The sequence below is a fragment of the Agelaius tricolor genome, unplaced genomic scaffold (genome assembly GCF_023055355.1).
Source record: "Agelaius tricolor isolate 1412-34295 unplaced genomic scaffold, bAgeTri1.0.p SCAF_2, whole genome shotgun sequence".
In the NCBI taxonomy this organism is placed as follows: domain Eukaryota; kingdom Metazoa; phylum Chordata; class Aves; order Passeriformes; family Icteridae; genus Agelaius; species Agelaius tricolor.
In genome coordinates this window covers 93,187,418-93,204,775 of record NW_027269262.1, presented here as the reverse complement: position 1 = coordinate 93,204,775, position 17,358 = coordinate 93,187,418, and the positions used below count along the sequence as shown (strand labels likewise).

Sequence of the window (17,358 nt, the reverse complement as noted above, 5' to 3'; positions counted from 1 at the left end):
TTTATTGAAAAGTAAAATAAGAAAAAAACCCAAACAAACAAACCAAAACTAGGAATAGACAGGAAAATCCTGCCATGGGTTTTATGGCTGTGAAGGACAGTTATACTAAATATGCTAGGAGATATTTTAAAGAGCAGGAATCATTACCCTGACTTGCCAGCCAGGACAAGATCATAAAATGTGAACCAAATCCCAGGATTCAGACTGGGCTGCAGCTCTCCTGTCCTCTGATCAGTCTCTGTTTATGCTTCAATTGATTAAAAGCAAGGAAAAAGGGAAGGGAGAAGAGACTCTGCAAATCCAAAATAAAAGTGACTTGGACTTTGTAATGCTGGAAAAGAGGAAAAGAAGAGAATCTCTCTGCAAAGGGAATGATGGAAAAGCCATGTGAAGTGATAATTTTGAGGCTCTTAATGGACTATTTGAGAATTCTGCTCGAAGCTAAATGACCCATTAGCATCCTCTGCTGACCAAACACAGGCTCTGACTTTAGAAGTGGACAAGGACACCCAAGTGCCTTTGAAAGTCTGCAGTTTGAAGCAGAGGTTTCCTGCTTTGACTTGGAATTAATGAAGGTTAAAATTAAAGGGGAAGCAGTAGCAAGTCTGTTGGCTCATGGGCTGAGCTTTCAGGATGCATTGCAATTTCTTCTGAAGAAATTGAAGTGTTAGGTGAGGATCTGCTATGAAGAAACCTCCTTTTGTGTGTGGGAAAAAAAAAAAAAGTTAAAGAAAATCAGAGAATCACAGAATGTTTTTGGTTGGAAGGGACTTTAAATATCATCTCATGGCATCCCCTGCCATGGGCAGGGACAGCTTCCACTATCTCAGGTTGCTCCAAGCCCCATCCGACCTTGGACACATCCAGGAATGGGGCATCCACAGCTTCTCTGGGCAGCCTCTGCCAGGGCCTCACCTCCATCACAATAATTTCTGTGGGCCTTTGCCCACTCATATTCCCCCCATCGTCACAGTAAACTGATGAAAAAGCATGAAAAAAATCTATGCTCCAAAGTAGGGGTTTTGGGAAGTGGAATTGTGTCCCCTCTCACACTCCCTCCTAGCATGCCTGACAAGATCCCTCTTGACAAATGCACATGGAATAATATATTTAAAGCTTTTTTTCTCATCCAAATCAAAGAAAACCTATCTGAATGATTGAAAAGCTGATGGAGAGCCACGATGATTCACTGATTATCTGTTAGGGAGGCAGGACAGTACAGCATTTTAACGTGCAAAAAAATAGTAATCTGCAAATCCACACTTTTGTAAAACCCCAGTTTGATTGGTGGTTGATTCTGAAAGAGAGAACAGGTCATGCATCACTGTTCCCTGCTGGATGTGTTTCTCCAGCTTGTTTGGGCACTGAGAGGGAATGAAGGACAGGATTTGGAGCACCAATGGAAGAGATGAGGCTTCTTTGCAGTGTAGAGACCAAAACATCCCCAGAACAGAACAGGGAGCAATGGCTCTGTGGAAAATGCAGTGCAGAGTGATGTAAAGAAGCTAGAGAAGGATCCAAGGCAGACTGGGAGACCTGATTGCAGCAGTTAGGGAAAGGAAAGGAAGGAAGCGTGGATAACAGCAGTAACATTAACATCTTCTCTCCTGTGAGAGTGTTGCTTCAGTTGTAAGGAAGGTAAAGGACTCTGGAGTAAAGCAACTGGTTTGTCACATGAAGATGATGTTATCAACTCTAGTGGCTGGAGGACTGGTTGATCTGGTCTCAAGGAAAATGTCCAAGTTTAGGATTTTACTGAAATAATTTTTTTGTGTGTGTATTGGATAACAGGACTCATTACACTGTGGGATCATGGAAACACCCTTCTTCCAATCCATCTAAAAAAAAGAGACAGGGGAATTGGATTATCTGCAAAGATTTTAAATAGGAAGAAACAACATCACATCCACAGAGGTCACTAGGAAGACTGATGGGTTGAAGTAGAAACCGACATCAAAATTAAAATTCCATAGAATCTCTTTTACCATATCTGAAAGTGAATGAGGTCAGGGTGGTTAACACTGGAAGTACATTTGCCTGCCCTGTGAGCTGCCCATGCCCAGTGCTGGTCTCAATTTTGTTGCACAGCAGAGTGGAGAGGGAACTTTTCCTCTTACAGGGGAAAGTTTTGTCCTGGCTGAAACATGAGTCTCCTTGAGCCAGGTCTCATGAGCTCTTGGAGATCTATTTCACACCCAAGGTAGCTCAGCTACCTTAGAAGGCATAAAATCAGCCAGATGGCTTCTGTGGTAGTGCTGGCAACAAAAAGGTTTTAATAAAAGGCAAAATAACAAAACTCTTTGCAGAGAAAAACTTAGCCAGGTGCAAGAGGCCCTTCTGCCCCTGGTAAAACACCTCACAAAAGCGATTCGTTTCTTTGTTCTCTTCTTTTTCTAGTAAATTGCTCAGGCGGGACTTTTTGGCTTCTGTCCAATTAGTTATCTTTAAGTCTGAGGTGAAGTCCCCCAGGTCCTATGAGATGTCTTTTCACCTAATTGAGGAGAGAAACTTCTGGGCTTATTTCCTTTTTAAGGGGACAAAGGAAATTTTTGTCACTCTGTCAACAGGGGGCACATTCCTATACCTGGCAGCTAGATGCAGCTCCAACACCCCCAGAACAAAACCAAACTGAGTGGCCTTACTCAAGTTCAGCCCTCCAAGCAGAGCCTGGAAATTTAGTGTGACACAGTGATTTAAGCAGGAAGAAAGTACTGTAGAAAAAGGGATTGTATCCAGGAGGAGAAATCTGGATTATCCAGAAGGATAAGTCAGTCCAAAAAAACAAAGAAATTCTCTATGTTGCTTCAGCTTGTTCCAAACCATTCTTTCAATGGAAAAAAAAAAAACATTTCTTAGGGATTTAATCTCCATGAATTAATCTCCTTGTCTTTCTCCCCTCAGCTACGAGCCAGGAAGATGAAGTGCTGCCTTCTCTCCATTGCCTTGGCTGTTCTGCTGCTCGTTGTCATCATCATCGCGGTCTCCGTCAAGCGCTGACCTGGATGAGCTTTGCACAGGTAAAACCCTTTGGCCAAGTCTTTTGTCATACTCTGTAAGGTGCCTGAAAGACAGTTTAGGAAGCTGATTATGGTAAGAAAAAAAAATATCTTCACCTGCGGAGTCAAGTCTGGCATACTAAAATATTTTCTTTTGAAGGGTGTTAGAGATATTCTTAATGGGTCCTTAAAATTAAGCCAAGGTGTTATTTCAAAAAAAAACAACATATGAGCCTTTCCTCTGCTGTTTGTGCCGTGTTTGATTTTACAGGAATCTCATAGCAATGCTAACTAATGGATCCTAATTATTAGGATTAGGAGTTAGAGATGCAGAAGCAGTTTTAAAGACTCCCGACTGGCGCAGGGTCGGGGGCAATCCAAGCCCAGAAGTGTTCCCAAGTGCTTTTATCTTCTGAAATGTTCCAGAGACCCTCCTGAGGAGCAGGAAGACAAACAACTGGAGATTTCAGTAGGAGTGAAAAATAAAAATGAATTTTTGGTGATCTTTGCTCTGGATCTACACCTAGAAGGAATGTTGGTCTCTAGTAGGAGGATTGGGCTGTGTCCTTAGGAATATAGGTGAGAAATCAAAGCAACTTCATCCTGTTAGTGAAGTTTCACCTATAGAATGTTTACTTTGTAATACAAAACGTACTTTAAATGTAAAGTATAAGACATAAAAAAAATTATTTTCCTTTCTTTTCCCTTGTTGCCCTCATTGAGAATGACTCATCAATTATTTGTGATATTCTCTTTCTGATGCAAAGCATGTCTGGGTTTCTGCTTCTTTAGAAGGTTGCCAGGCCATTGTCCAGGGAGAGGATATCAGATTTATGTGTTTTCTACCCCCCAAAGGATGGAGAGATTTTGTTAATTCTTTTGTTTAGCAAGGGTTCAGTTGAAAATGCTCTCCTTCCACGTGAGGATGAGGCTTCTAAAGTGCCTTCTTTCCACTAAGAACTAAAAGGAATTGGTTCAAAACCATCATAGAAAGATGACTCTTCACTCTTCTTGAGTTTTGTCACTTCTTCTGCCATGACATTGTGGTCATCACAATTTGGGTACAAGAAAGAATTGTATAAATCAAAAAAAAAAAAGAAAAAAAATGGTTGAAGGATGTCAAGAACCATCTCACTGGTTTGGATGAGGATGATCACAAGCCCTACATCATTGCTAGGAGAAATAGGTAGAAATATTTTGCTACACTTGAATCTTTACTTAGGTATTTGGCCAGGCCTGAAACAAGGATGATATTGGTGAAATGGACCTTTAATTGACTGAATATTGATGTTCTTACAGCATTTCTATCTATCTATCTATCTATCTATCTATCTGTCTGTCTATCATTTCTATATATTGTTTTATCCCATTTTTATAGAAGAGACACTGCTTATGGGTGCAAACAAGGATCTGTCCTGGTAATTTAAATCTAGAGCAACTACAATAATTTTAATTGCATCGCTCTGCTTTTAGTCTGCATTAGTTTGGAAATTTGTTCCATCAGGATAATCTGTAATATAACACAATTTCTTTTGGTATAGTTAAATATTCCTATCTACTGGAAATTACAAATCTTATCATCAGTTGACTATGTCTAGGCACATTTTGATCAAAATCCCTTTAGTGGAGAAAGTCAGAGAACAAAATAATCTTACAATAAAACTCCATTGGAAAACTAAAATTAATCTCCTGTTATGAGATCCATGTCTTGAGGGAAGTGAACCTAGAGATACTAATGAAAGCCCCAGGAAAAATATCATGCTCTACTTTTCATCATCAGTTGTGAAACTAATTATTGAGCTTCTAAAACAAGAGTTACTCTGCAGCAGTAGAACTGGAGGCAGGACCTGCATTGAATTATACTGGAGCAATGATGATTTCTGATCTTTATAAATGGTTCTAAGTCTGGCTTAGCCATATTGGTTGCAGCAGATTTCATATTTATGCTTTGAGGACTTCTAAACCAGGATGTTTTCAGGGTTTCTGTGTCCATAGTGATAGATTAAATTCTATTCTGAATTTTAATGCAAACAGGTTTTTAAAAAATACATTATTTTTAAAATATCAGTGTATATAAAGATTACCTCAAGAAACAGGTTCCTATAAAGCTCTCTTACACACTTTAGAGAGATAAGGAACAGCTGGGGTTTAATGTCTAACAGCTCTGCATGACTTCAGACAGAATAAAGGAAAGAAAGCAAGTGAAGGAGCTAATTACTAAATACTCTGGTTGGCACAGAACATATCAGTAAATAAAATCCAAAATTTGGTAAAGAATGGCAAGAACTTCCACTTAACATCTCCTCAAAATGTTTGTTCCATGCTGGATGAGTAAGGAGCCAGAAGAAAAAGCCCCAGCCACTCCATTCCAGTGGTTTAAATCCCATTTGCAGGATATTAAAGTTAGGCTTCTTTAACTTTCATGGCTGATGATAAGAAATATGAAGGTCACTATTCAGTGAATTAAGGAAATGCTGCCATTAATATCTATGATTAGTAGTTATTGTTTTGATCATTAGCAGATAAAGTATTCTCTTTTTTTTTTAATTGCATGATGTTTCTGCTTTTGCAATAATGATACTGAACAACAGTATCAAATATATAATATATATAATGATGCTGAATCAACAGTATCAAATCAACTTTTTCTTCTCAAAAGAAGAATTTTTTCTCCACACCATGAATCAGACATGGCTTGGAGAGACAAGATAAGACATGATAAGAAATATGAAGGTCACTATTCAGTGAATTAAGGAAATGCTGCCATTAATATCTATGATTAGTAGTTATTGTTTTGATCATTAGCAGATATTCTTTTTTTTTTAATTGCATGATGTTTCTGCTTTTGCAATAATGATACTGAACAACAGTATCAAATATATAATATATATAATGATGCTGAATCAACAGTATCAAATCAACTTTTTCTTCTCAAAAGAAGAATTTTTTCTCCACACCAGGAATCAGACATGGCTTGGAGAGACAAGCCTGTTCCTTCCAGAGGGGAGATCACTTGATGGATCTTGCAAAGTGAGCAGCAGTTTTCCCTGTGAGTTTCCCAGGCAGTTGTGCCATCACTGGCTGCTGGCTCAGAGAGAGAGCAGCTGCTCAGGAGAGCTCCCAGCCCTGGCTTTGCCTGTCAGGGCCCTGCCATAAGTGTGTCACTGCTCCCCTGGGGCAGTTTTGTCTGGCAGAGAGAGAGGAAAGTGTCTACAGCGAATGCAGAGAAACTCCTGAGGACTTGTGTCTGAACATTTGTTTGCTGACACCTTAGGAAAATAGCCCAGGAACTTTTGGGTCACATTGTGTGCATCCTGGAGCAACACTGCAGCTGCTCTTTTTTTTTTGCTGTTCCATCAGCATCAGTGACCATTCAAAGGGACAGGATTGCAGGAGCAGTCTGAAGGAAGCTTTTTTGGGTAGTGTCAATATTTCAGCTAGGCAGACCTTCTGTGCCCTTCTTTTGACTCATTTGCATGAGTGCACACTTATCCAAAGTGACAATCAAGACTGTTGGAATCCTAAGTTTTAAGGCTTCTTTATAGGAAAATGGGGGTGACAAACTTTGAGAAAGATGCTGCATGTATGTGACAGCTGAAAAAAAAACGTTTTTCAACAACAACTTCATCACCTCAATCCCATTGGCCAAAGAAAGAGAGAAGCAATGATGACTTGACTGAGCCCTGTTCTTGGAAGCAGCAGAAGTTGTCTTCACCCTTACCAAGACACATTTCTGTCAGACAAAGGGCACTGGCCTGAGCACACACACTTTACCATGTAGATTCCTTAAATCCTGGGGGCTGTGACTCAACAGATTCTCCCAGCATTCAGCAGCTTGAAGCTCAAAGCCCTCCTGATACAGGAGACAAGTTATTAAATCTTTAATGGACATTGATTCATTCCTTTTTTGATAATTTGACCATTTGGACTTTGAACCATCCTAAACTTGTAAAATATTAACTCTCCTAAGTGAGGAGTTGCACTCTGATTACAGTCTCCATGTAATCCTGAATGTACAGACATAAAATCCTCAGAATCATAGAATGGTCTGAGTTTAGATGACACCTTAAAAGATTATCCAGTTCCAACCCCCTGCCATAGGCAGGGGCACCTTCCCCTATCCCAGGTTGCTCCAAGCCCCATCCATCCTGGCCTTGGACATGTCCAGGGATGGAGCAGCCACAGCTTCTCTGGGAATTCCATTCCAGAGCCTCACCATTCTCACAGTAAAGGTTTTCTTTCTAATATCTCACTTAACTTCTTGGACAGTGTCTCCTTAATTGGGCTGTAGTCCATGTAAAATGTAATGATCAGGCTCCAAGTATGTGTTTCCCAAATACGCAACTGTCTTGTTTTGAATTTAAATGGAATTATTATAGAAAAATAGAAAATATTGTTTTAGTTTGGATTATTTTTCCCTTCCCTCACAGTTACAGCTTTCTTTGCATAATTCATTTATGGGTTTCTAATGTGGTTAAGTGTTTTATGTAACCTGATCAATGAGGATGAGGTTCAGACTGCTGATCTTACACAGTCCATCCTTGGTGTTTGTTTTTCTTTCAGACCTTGTGCTTTTTGATTTGCCTGGATTATTTTAGTGCCTCGTGCACGACACTGTCCCTGTGTGCTGGGGACCAACAAATGCAGTCACAGCATCACAACCCTGCATGTGAGGGTCATGGGGGTCGGGGTGACAGAGAGGGAGAGACGGACAAGTGGTTTTGTGGCACTTGGCATGTGCAGCTCTGTTGTTCCTTCCAAGCAGGAGACAGATCTGGGCACCCTCTCCTGACACACACAGCAGAGATGCTGACATTTGCCCATTTCATCTCTCCCTGGCTATGTCAGGCTGCTAAAGCACAGCAGTTCCTACTCAGTGTTGGACAGAGAAATAATTTAACCTAGGGAACTTTGTAAATAAAGGCAAAGCACTGAGAGTTTTGTTTCATGGTATTGCTTTTGCTTTTTAAATTGTTATCACAGGGCTTTTCTTGGTGTCTCAATTTTCACCACACATCTTATGTGGCTTAATGTGTGAGTGGCTGAGTTTTCAACCTTGTTTCAATCTTTCAAGCTCTGTAAGGGTCATAGTATTTTTGGCAGCTGTCATTGAAATCCTAAAATAATTCACCCCTCTGCCCTGGCTGTGGCACTGCTGCCATGTTTGCTGTGCAGCACAATCAGGAATCAATAGCTCTGTAATATTTTTTTCCCCCTGTATCCTATTATTTTGAAAAAGTTCCTACATTTAGAGTCAGGTGTCAATTCTTGTCATTTCAGTTCTTGTCTTTTAGGCTATAATTAATTGCTCAGATCCTGGCATCCCTGCTCAATTGTTGCTCTGACAAGAAGGCTGAGTTACATCCTGATTCTGCAGTAACTTTTTGCTTCAAATTTAAGATCTGAGAAATGAGACCTGGATTTTCACTGGATAATATGTACTGGGCCTTGGTTTATAATTTGGCCCAATTTCTTAAATTAGGCTAACATTTGTATTCTTTAAGACTTTCCTGATTCCACTGGCCATGTCTCCACTTCGCTAAATTATTTCCCTGACAGCACAATAAAAATGTGCTGCCACAAATGTGCAGAAGAAAGATATTACTATTAGTAGAAAAAGAAATTTTAAGAGACAAGAGTCTGCTTTGTGAAAAAAATCCCTCAAAATAACAATGCAAGAAAGGCAGAAGTGCCAGAAAATAGGCAGATTCATTTTTAAGAATTTCTCTGAGTTTTTACTATTGAGACAAACTTTCAAACAGATTAATATTTTGATGAGACATCACACAATCAGGTTACTGTGTTTTAATGTATTTCACATTATGGTTGTTGCCCATCTTATGGTCTTTGACCTTTATAAGTATCACATAATGCCAGGTCATTAACTCTGTGAGAGAGTGAAGGGGGAATGTATCACATTACTTTTTCTTCAGTGTCAATGTGCAGACAGTTCCTGCAGCTCAATTAACTTGAGTTCATTGATTTGATTCCAAAGTCAGGAGGACTTTGGATCAGCCAGCAGCTTTCTCCATCCCATCTCAGGTTTCTTTGCCATCAGTAGAAAAATGGGATACTCCCACTGAATGCACAATGCTGTCCCTTCTGATGGATGCCCAGTCTGTGATCTGAGCTTCCCAAAGCACTCTGAAGACATTAATTATTTATGCTTTTAACTCCTTTAAACTTAAACCATCCTGACACACCTCTAAGGACCTGGCAGAAGAGGGTGATTTTCAGCACATTCAGTTTGAACTGTGAAACAGCACAAAAATGGATACACTGATTCAAACCAATGGTTATTCTCTCACTTTATGTCCCATTCACAGATGTTGAAGGAAATAACATGTGAAAAACTGATATTTCAGCAAGAATTATGGACAACACCAGCCCAAGTGTGGCTTTAGATGACTAAAATTTCAGTTTCGACTGAAAATTCGACTGAAAGTCTAAAATATTTGAATGAGTCAGTGCCAAGTGACCTCTTCTCTGTGGGCAGTGTCAGTTCCTCAGGAGCAGTGATGTCTGAGGGAGCAGTTGGTGCTCAGCTCAGGGAGCAGTTGCACTGATTAATGGCTCAGGAGGGCTCTCTGAGGCAGAAATCTGTAGCCCCAGGAGAAGGGAGGATTAAACTCTTCATGGGAGCCACACAGAGTCAGGAACTGCTCTCACATCACTGCAGCACTATCAGCTGATATTTTCAGTTGGCAATGCAGGAATTATCTGTCTCATTGAGCCCCAAAAATGCAGTGAGCTTGTGCTGTTGTGAGAGAGCAAAGATCAGCACAAGGGAGTCCCTCATTCATCCTGGTGCCCATGGACTCTGGAGTGGGTGGACTTGCAGTGAAATCAGCATGGGAAGGCGTGTGGTTCTTTCTGATAAAGCTAAAGCAGTGAATTCCTCTGTGGAGAGCAATTCCTCTTGTCCTGGGTGGGGTGGGGACATGGGTGATGTTGCTGCCACTGGTGCAGAGCTTGGTGTTTGCAGGTCAGGGGTGGCCAGTTCTGTTCTAGCCTGCATTGGTCCAATAAAACCCACAAATTCTGAGTGTTTTATCATCATTCCAGTTATCTCAACTGGCTGGAAATTGCCTGTAGATGGAAAGTAGAGAATAAATCTCCTGTTTTCCTTTGCTTCCATGTGCAGCCTTTACTTCTGCCTTGTTAAACTTCCTTTACCTTGTCTAAATGTGTTTATTTGCTTCATCCCTTTTTTTTCCACCCACACCACTGCAATCCTGCTGAGGAGGGGAGAGACAGAGCAGCTTGGTGGTCACCTGGTCAACCCACCACAGGGTCTCAGAGGTTTTCTTGGGAATAGGGCAGCACAGAGTTCATCAGAGCCATTCTCTACATGACAGGGCTCTGTTCCTATTGTTATCCAAGCTCCTTGAAAGTGTTACTGGACTGTTTATCCTTGGTGGTGGTGTCAAAGCAAGGTAATTTTGGATCAGTGTTGTCTGGAAGAAAACCTGAAAATCAGCCCAGGAGGTTTTCTTTGGTAAAAGTCTGTTAAAGAATAAATATTTTGTCAGTTTAGCTGGGAAATCTCATGTCCCAGCAGGGCAGACTCTTAGAAAGGCAATAAATCTGTGATTATCTCTTTGTGAAGAAGGGTGTTGGAGGGGACAGTGGGTCTGGTGTTGTGACTCTCAGAGTGAGGTAGATGGGAAGATTGTTCTGTTTCTTCAGTTCCAAAATTTGAGTGCTGTCTCAAGGATGTTCAACAGGTTGGAAAGTGTTTTAGTTTCAGAGGAAAATTATTGCAAGTAATTAAATGTACTCTTTGAATTGCTGTCCTTTGTCCCAGCCATTTCCTCTGAAGCCCTGGTGGGGGTGAACCTTTTCTGGGGACGTGGCCTTATCCCATGATGTGCTGCAGGTTGTTAAATTCTCCTTTGAAGCCATGTGACTCTTTCCAAGCCACCATGATGATCTGGGAGTTATCCTTTAAAACTGAGATTGAAATCAGGGCTCCTTCAATGCTGTTTTGGTAGCCTCTTTTCTTTTTAGGAAATAAAAAAATATAAAGTTATAAAAATTACAAAAATAAAAAAATAAGATAAAAATTCTTAGACTCCCACTTTACTGTGTTCTTTCTCATGTAGTGGTAACCATGTCCTTATTAGCTCTCCACCTCCTCAAGCAGAACTAGAAATGTCTACATTTTGGTAATATATCTTTGATAATATATCTTTGGTCTACTCAATATGTAGATGGTAACCTCCTAATTGCAATCATCTCTTGAGATTCTTCAAACCAGCTTTAAAAAGAGAACTATAATTCCGTCCTACTCAGTGAATTTTCTGAATTATTCCTTGTAGCTTAATCAGGCTTTACAAGGAGTTGGAATCTGCTTCACAAGGATCACTCATTTACAGAATGTTCTTCAGCTCCCAAAATAGGCTTTTCAGGTGTATCTGGAAAAGGAGACTTTTGACTTCAGTCTTTGTTTCCTAAAAAACTGCTGGAGAAAGGCTTTTTTACTTTTCAGTTTGGTATGGACGTTGCTTGCGCTTTGACAGATTCTTAATTCCTCAACAGCCATATTTTGACACAGAAAGGGGATTTTTTTTTCACATTACATTGTTGCTGCATGGTCCATAAACCATTTAATTCTTCTCACAAACAGGTCACAAGAACTTACTGCATTTGTGGGTCTTGTCCAAAGAGCCACCACATTTACAGCTCTGCACCTCACATGGATCTCATCCTCCCAGCCCAGAAGGGGGGCAAATCTCCTTGTCACTGAAACAGAGCAAGGTGGAGTGGAGGGAGATGCCTTCAATTAGCAATTAGTGATGTTGATTGAATTACCTCTCGTTAGCTGAACTGCCTGGCTGTCCATGCACAGCCTGCTGAGAGTGCAGGGTGAAATGCATTAGTCCTGATGTCACTCCATCAAAACTTGCCAAGAATAACATCCCAGCCATTGCTGCCTCTCAGCTGACCAGCACTAACTCATTAAACAGCAATCATTTGATCCCTTTGCATTGTCTGCCTCCTCTCAAGAAAAAAATAAAAAATCTGTATCGTCTGTAGAGTATTTTCAAGGCATCTGCTTTTTCATAAAATCCTTTCCAATGAACAAGAGTTTCTTTCTTTAGCCAAAAATGGAATTTCCTCTACTTCAATTCCTGCAAGGATTGGTGGGGGGTTTTTTTTGTCATTGTTTTTTTTGTTTGTTTGGTTGTGGTTTTTTTTTGTTTGTTTTTTTTTGTTTTGGTTTTTTTTTATGTATAATACTGTGCCCGGTAAGAGTTTGCTCTATGAAGAGGCATTCTTGTTGATTGTTTGGAACAAAATTGTTCTCAGTTTTACAACTGCCATTTGTATTATGTTTACAACATGCAATTAAGGACTCCTATTAAATGTTGTAACAAGGCAGATCCCAATGACCAATGTTTATTTACATTTTTTCCAGAACACAGTATTGAAAAGACAATAGAGAAGAAATGTAATGCAAGAGAGGAGCTATAAAACCTCCATTTCAGCTTGTTGAACAAATTTGGGTATTCACTGGCTTCACTTGGGTATTCACTAGGAAATCTCTTCTGACACTCAAATATTTCTGTGGAGTAATAGGCACAAAAATTTCCTGGAATCCCTTTAATTTGTAACAACTTCTCCTTTACTGAATTACATATTTCAAAGAATATCTTGTTAATGACCAGTATATGGCAAATGTATTTTCCAAGCTTATTAGTACAGAAATAATTGCAAGTGGCTGCTATAGTTCATTAAGGCTTATTTATTTTATAGTTCATTAAGACTAATTTTATCAGTACAAAATATATTTTAATAGCCAGTTTTGCCTCTTTTTTTTTAATGTTTCTCTGCCATCTACTGCTAGCAATAGTTTCTGATTTTCTTCTTTGGTCTTAGATAATTTTCCACTATATTTACTGTGAACTTCTTAGTGGTGGCTTTTAATCAACAGTTTTTCTGGGCAGTAGCAAATGCTGATCTTGAGTCGGGCATATATTAATTTACATCTGTGTCTTTCCTGGGTCAAAAAGGGCTGGTATAGTTTATTGTTTAATATAAACAAAGGATATCACAGTAGCTTCACATGCAGTTAAACTCACCAATTTTCCAGAGATAATTGGGGAGCCAATTTTCCAGGCTGGATTTGAGTTAAATATTTATTGTTTTGTTGTTTGTAATGAGCTGTTATATGGAAACCTGAGTTTGCTTGTGCCTTTTGCTCAGTATCTGGCTGAGACAGAGGGTACCTCATCCATGGCACATCTGGGTTTGATATCTGCCAGAGAGAGGCAGATTTTTCATGGCTCAGGTTTTCCAAGAGATCACCAGAGAAGGTTCCCCACCTCTAACGCATTCTTGATTTTGATCTGAAGAGAAACTAAAGAGCAACTCTACCTTAAATCTAATCAAATTATCTCAGAGACAGAACGATGCTCAATTTGGTAAAGGGAACTCACATCAGCTCAGACATGGGAAAGAGAGGGAGAAATCAATTTCTTTTCCTTACATCTTTTCCACTTTCAATGAATACTTAAATATTTATTGATGAAAAGAGCAGAATTTGAGTACACTGCCTCTCCTTCCTGTCTTTGCTATCAAGCAGTGGGACTGGACCTGTTAAATGTCTGTCTCAGCAGTCATTTACAATTTTGGGACAGTGAAGCAACTACAAAACAGATTAAATGGTGACCTCTCCTGTATGTCTCATACCCTCCTGGTTTATGGCAGAATCCAGTTCAAATTCTTACTCAGGGTTTAAGGCAAGATCTAGGTCTGAATTCTCATTTAACCCTATAAACCTGAAGCTAGAAAGAACATTGTGCAGAGCCCTAAACTGTTCTCCTTCATTCCTGAGGGATTAAAGGAACCAATGTGACAGAATTCAGGAGTACCCACAGGCAGAGCCATTCCTGTCCTTCATTCTCACAGGGATAAAGTGAAATTTGAGTCTCCTACAACTGTTGAAAAATGTGGGTGAGGAAAGGCCATGGCCTTAGGATTTCTTCTCTAAAATTGTGGATATACTGAATTTTAGAACCTGCTGGCATTTTGGTGTGGCAGTTTCAGTTCAATTTTCTGTTGTGGGTGGGCTTTTTTTAGGTGAACTCAATGTTCTTTTTTTTTTTTTTGCTGGAGCACACACAGAAGTGTATGCACACACACACATACCCCTGGAATCTGGGCTAATCAGCAACACTAACAAAAATCCTAAACTTGGTGTATGGAAAAAAACTCACAGAAATTGTTACAGTCAAGGATAAAAGTAAAGATTGCTCCAGTTATGAAGAGGAATGAAAGGGCAAGAGGTTAACACACAGCCAGCTTTCCCTTCCATTTTCTTGGAGCTGAAGGAAAAAGTACTAACAGGATCAGGTATTATGTGCATGAATCTGTGTGTGTGTGTGTGTTTTTCTGCTCATATCTGTGTCAGACAGACAGATATGGGGTTGTTCAGCCTGGAGAAGAAAAGGTCCTGGGAAAATCTTAGAGCACCTTCCAGTACCTTAAAGGGGCTGATAAAAAGAAGGGATGGGGACATTTTTGGTACAGTGACAGGACAAGGACAAGTGGTTTTAAACTGACAGAGAGCAGGTTTAGATGAGATGTTCAGAAGAAATTCTCTACTCAGAGGGTGGTAAAGCACTGGAACAGGTTGCTCAGAGAAGTTGTGGCTGCCCCATCCCTGGAAGGGCTCAGAGCCAGGTGGGATGGGGCTCTGAGCAGCCTGATCCAGTGAGTGACATCCTTGCCCATGACAGGGGGCTGGAGTGAGGTGATCTTAAAGGTCCCTTCCAACCCATGCCATTCTGATTCTATGATCACTTTCTTTGCTAAAACCAACTTAGTTTCATTTCATTTGCACCATGAAATATCATACAAATTGGATACTGTTAGTTTCAGTTGTTTCAATACAAAACAAAGGGCTTTAAGATTACACTCCATTTCTGTGAATAAGCACTGAATGCTTTCCCTTTGAAAGGTTTTTCTAAGTCAAAAAGGTGCCCATTCTTTCTTTTGTGTTGTTTATAATGAGTGGTCATGAGGGCTGGTTTTGTCTAAACACCAGGGAAGTTAATGAGCTTACTTCCATGGGAACAGAAAATCCCACTGTGAGTCCTTATAATGCCTTTTTCCTGGTAAGATCTTGGTGCACACAGGCACCAAGTGGAGAAAAGCTGCAGTAGCTAGGAAAGCAGATTTTCACCTTCCAGGGCACTGCACCACTTTTCTTCTCTCATCCACTGTGAAACTGAAACTGAAGGGACCTTTGAGACCATTTTGTTCCAACCTCCCACCATGAGCAGGGACACCTTCCTCCAGACCAGGTTGCTCAAAGCCCCATCCAGCCTGGCCTTGAACACTTCCAGAGAAGTTTCTGTGCCTCACCACCCTCACAGTAAAGAATTTCTTCCTAGTATTCAATCAAAGTCTGTTCTCTGGCAGTGTGAAGCCATTCCCTCCTGTCCTGTCCATCCATGCCCTTGGAACAGATCCCTCTCCAACTCTCTTGGAGCCTCTTTAGGCACTGGAAGGGGTTCTGAGGTCCCTGCAGTTCCATGTAGGGCATATTTTGGTTTTGTAAGACTCTCCTGTTCATGAGAATTCCTCCTCCTGCCAGCCTGAATTCTTCATCCAACCCCTGCCACAAAATAATCAGCCCAAGCTTTGTACTCAGAGAACCAAATCCCTTGCTGAAACACGTTGGGAAAGTTTAGGCCTGCCAGAAATATTTTGTGAGCCTGTCTTGGGCTTTTCAGTGAAAGGCAGGGTTTTGCTCTCTGTCAGATTTTGATTTTTATTTTTAATCTCCTTTTGACGAGCTTCCTTCTTCTTGGGTTTTTAGCTACTTACAGTAGAAAGTTAATTTTTTAATTGTGGTTTCCAACCCCCCCCCCCAAAAAAAAAAAACAACAAAAAAACCCTCATCACTTCAGAGTCCTTCTTGCTTTCATTTTTTCCTGCTGTTGCTTTTACTCTTGACATTCAGCCTCCTCAAGTCCTGATGTGACACTCCATAAAATCTTTATCCTGTCAAAGCCCTGCTGTGAGCATTGCCCAGTGCTTCCAGAATTTGCATTTAGCATCCATTCATATGACTCTATTGGTGGGGCTCTCTTATCACTGAGTAGCCCTCCAGCTTTATATGAAAGGGCACAAAGTTAATGAAAACAGCATTAAAACTCAATTAGCATTTAGTGAGATCACTAAGACTTGTTCTGAACTTAATATTAGTTTCCGAATTTTTTTCTTTTTTAACTCACAGTATCCAGAACCAGAGACAGCAGAAACAATTCCATCAAAGAGCCTGTTTTTCAGGTGAGGATGTTATGTCAGAAGGAAGGGAAGGCTTTGATTTTTAAGGGGGTTGTTTCAGGGTTAGGGGAAATTTTATGTGTTATTTCATCCTTTTGTCTTTTGACAGAAGAGTCACTCATTGGAAGTGATGTCTCTTTTCTGTACATTTTGCCTTAAATTCCTGGAGAAATGAATCCTAGAGGGAGGAAGATCTCTTGAAAATGTCACAATATACCCAGCTTATTTCAGAGTGTTAATGAGGATTTTTCTCCAGACACAAACTTTGCTTGCTGTTGCTTTTCTTGGGGAAGAAGAAGAGTTGAAAACTCAGTGTAATGGTGGTAGAGACAGGAAAATTGCCTGCCATGGCAGTGAAAAGCAGACTGAAAGATGCTTGAGAATAAACATTTGTGTATTCTCCATTCACAGCCCTTGCTCTAGCTCAGGCCAGACCTCCAGGGGCCTCAGGTGCGTTGCTGATTTTAAAAATACCAAGAATATTTCTCTGGCCTCAGGGCTAAATTAAAAGTCTTTGTTACTTTAGCAGATCCTGCAGTTCCACAGTGTAGGGTAGCATTTCATATTCTTTAATTCTGAGTCTTCTCTGGGTCCTGTGTGGTTCTTTTATGGTCCTAAGACATTTTTATACATTTTTAGTTGTGTTTCTGACACTGGAAATACCCACATTATTACACTCTGCTAAGGAGGACGAGAGCACAAGCCAAGATGTTCCACAGAATTTGCTGCAAGGGGTGTAGAGATTTTTTTAGCCTCTGTTGGGAAAAGTTTTGGAATAGTTTTGGAATAGTGGCTGCTTGTGCCTAAAACTTCTGTGTTTGAGCCATTTCCAGAGACACAGCAAGGACAGGATTTGTGGTAAGGTTTCTCAAAGTTGTGGTGGTGTTCAGCAAAGGGAGAGGATAGAATAATTGGAATGGAATGGAATGGAATGGAATGGAATGGAATGGTCTTGAGTCATCCACCCCTAGGAAGACCCTGGGGCAGAAGGAAAATGGTGTGTTCTGCCTGAGAATGTCAGTTCTACCACAGAGAAACCTTCAGGTCGCACAGATTTTAAACA

At 40.4% G+C, this 17,358-nt stretch overlaps 1 protein-coding gene across 6 annotated transcripts in view; it reads left to right on the top strand.

Moving 5' to 3' along the window:
* The window catches only part of TSNARE1 (t-SNARE domain containing 1), a 469,756-nt gene that overhangs the window by 396,489 nt on the left and 55,909 nt on the right, over positions 1–17,358 (top strand). For all 6 annotated transcript variants that reach the window (XM_071421896.1, XM_071421899.1, XM_071421900.1 and 3 more), the window contains one exon: positions 2,902–3,017. In XM_071421896.1, coding sequence (XP_071277997.1) covers positions 2,902–2,997 — 96 coding nt within the window. In that variant the 3' untranslated portion in view covers positions 2,998–3,017. The remainder of the gene's footprint in view (positions 1–2,901; positions 3,018–17,358) is intronic.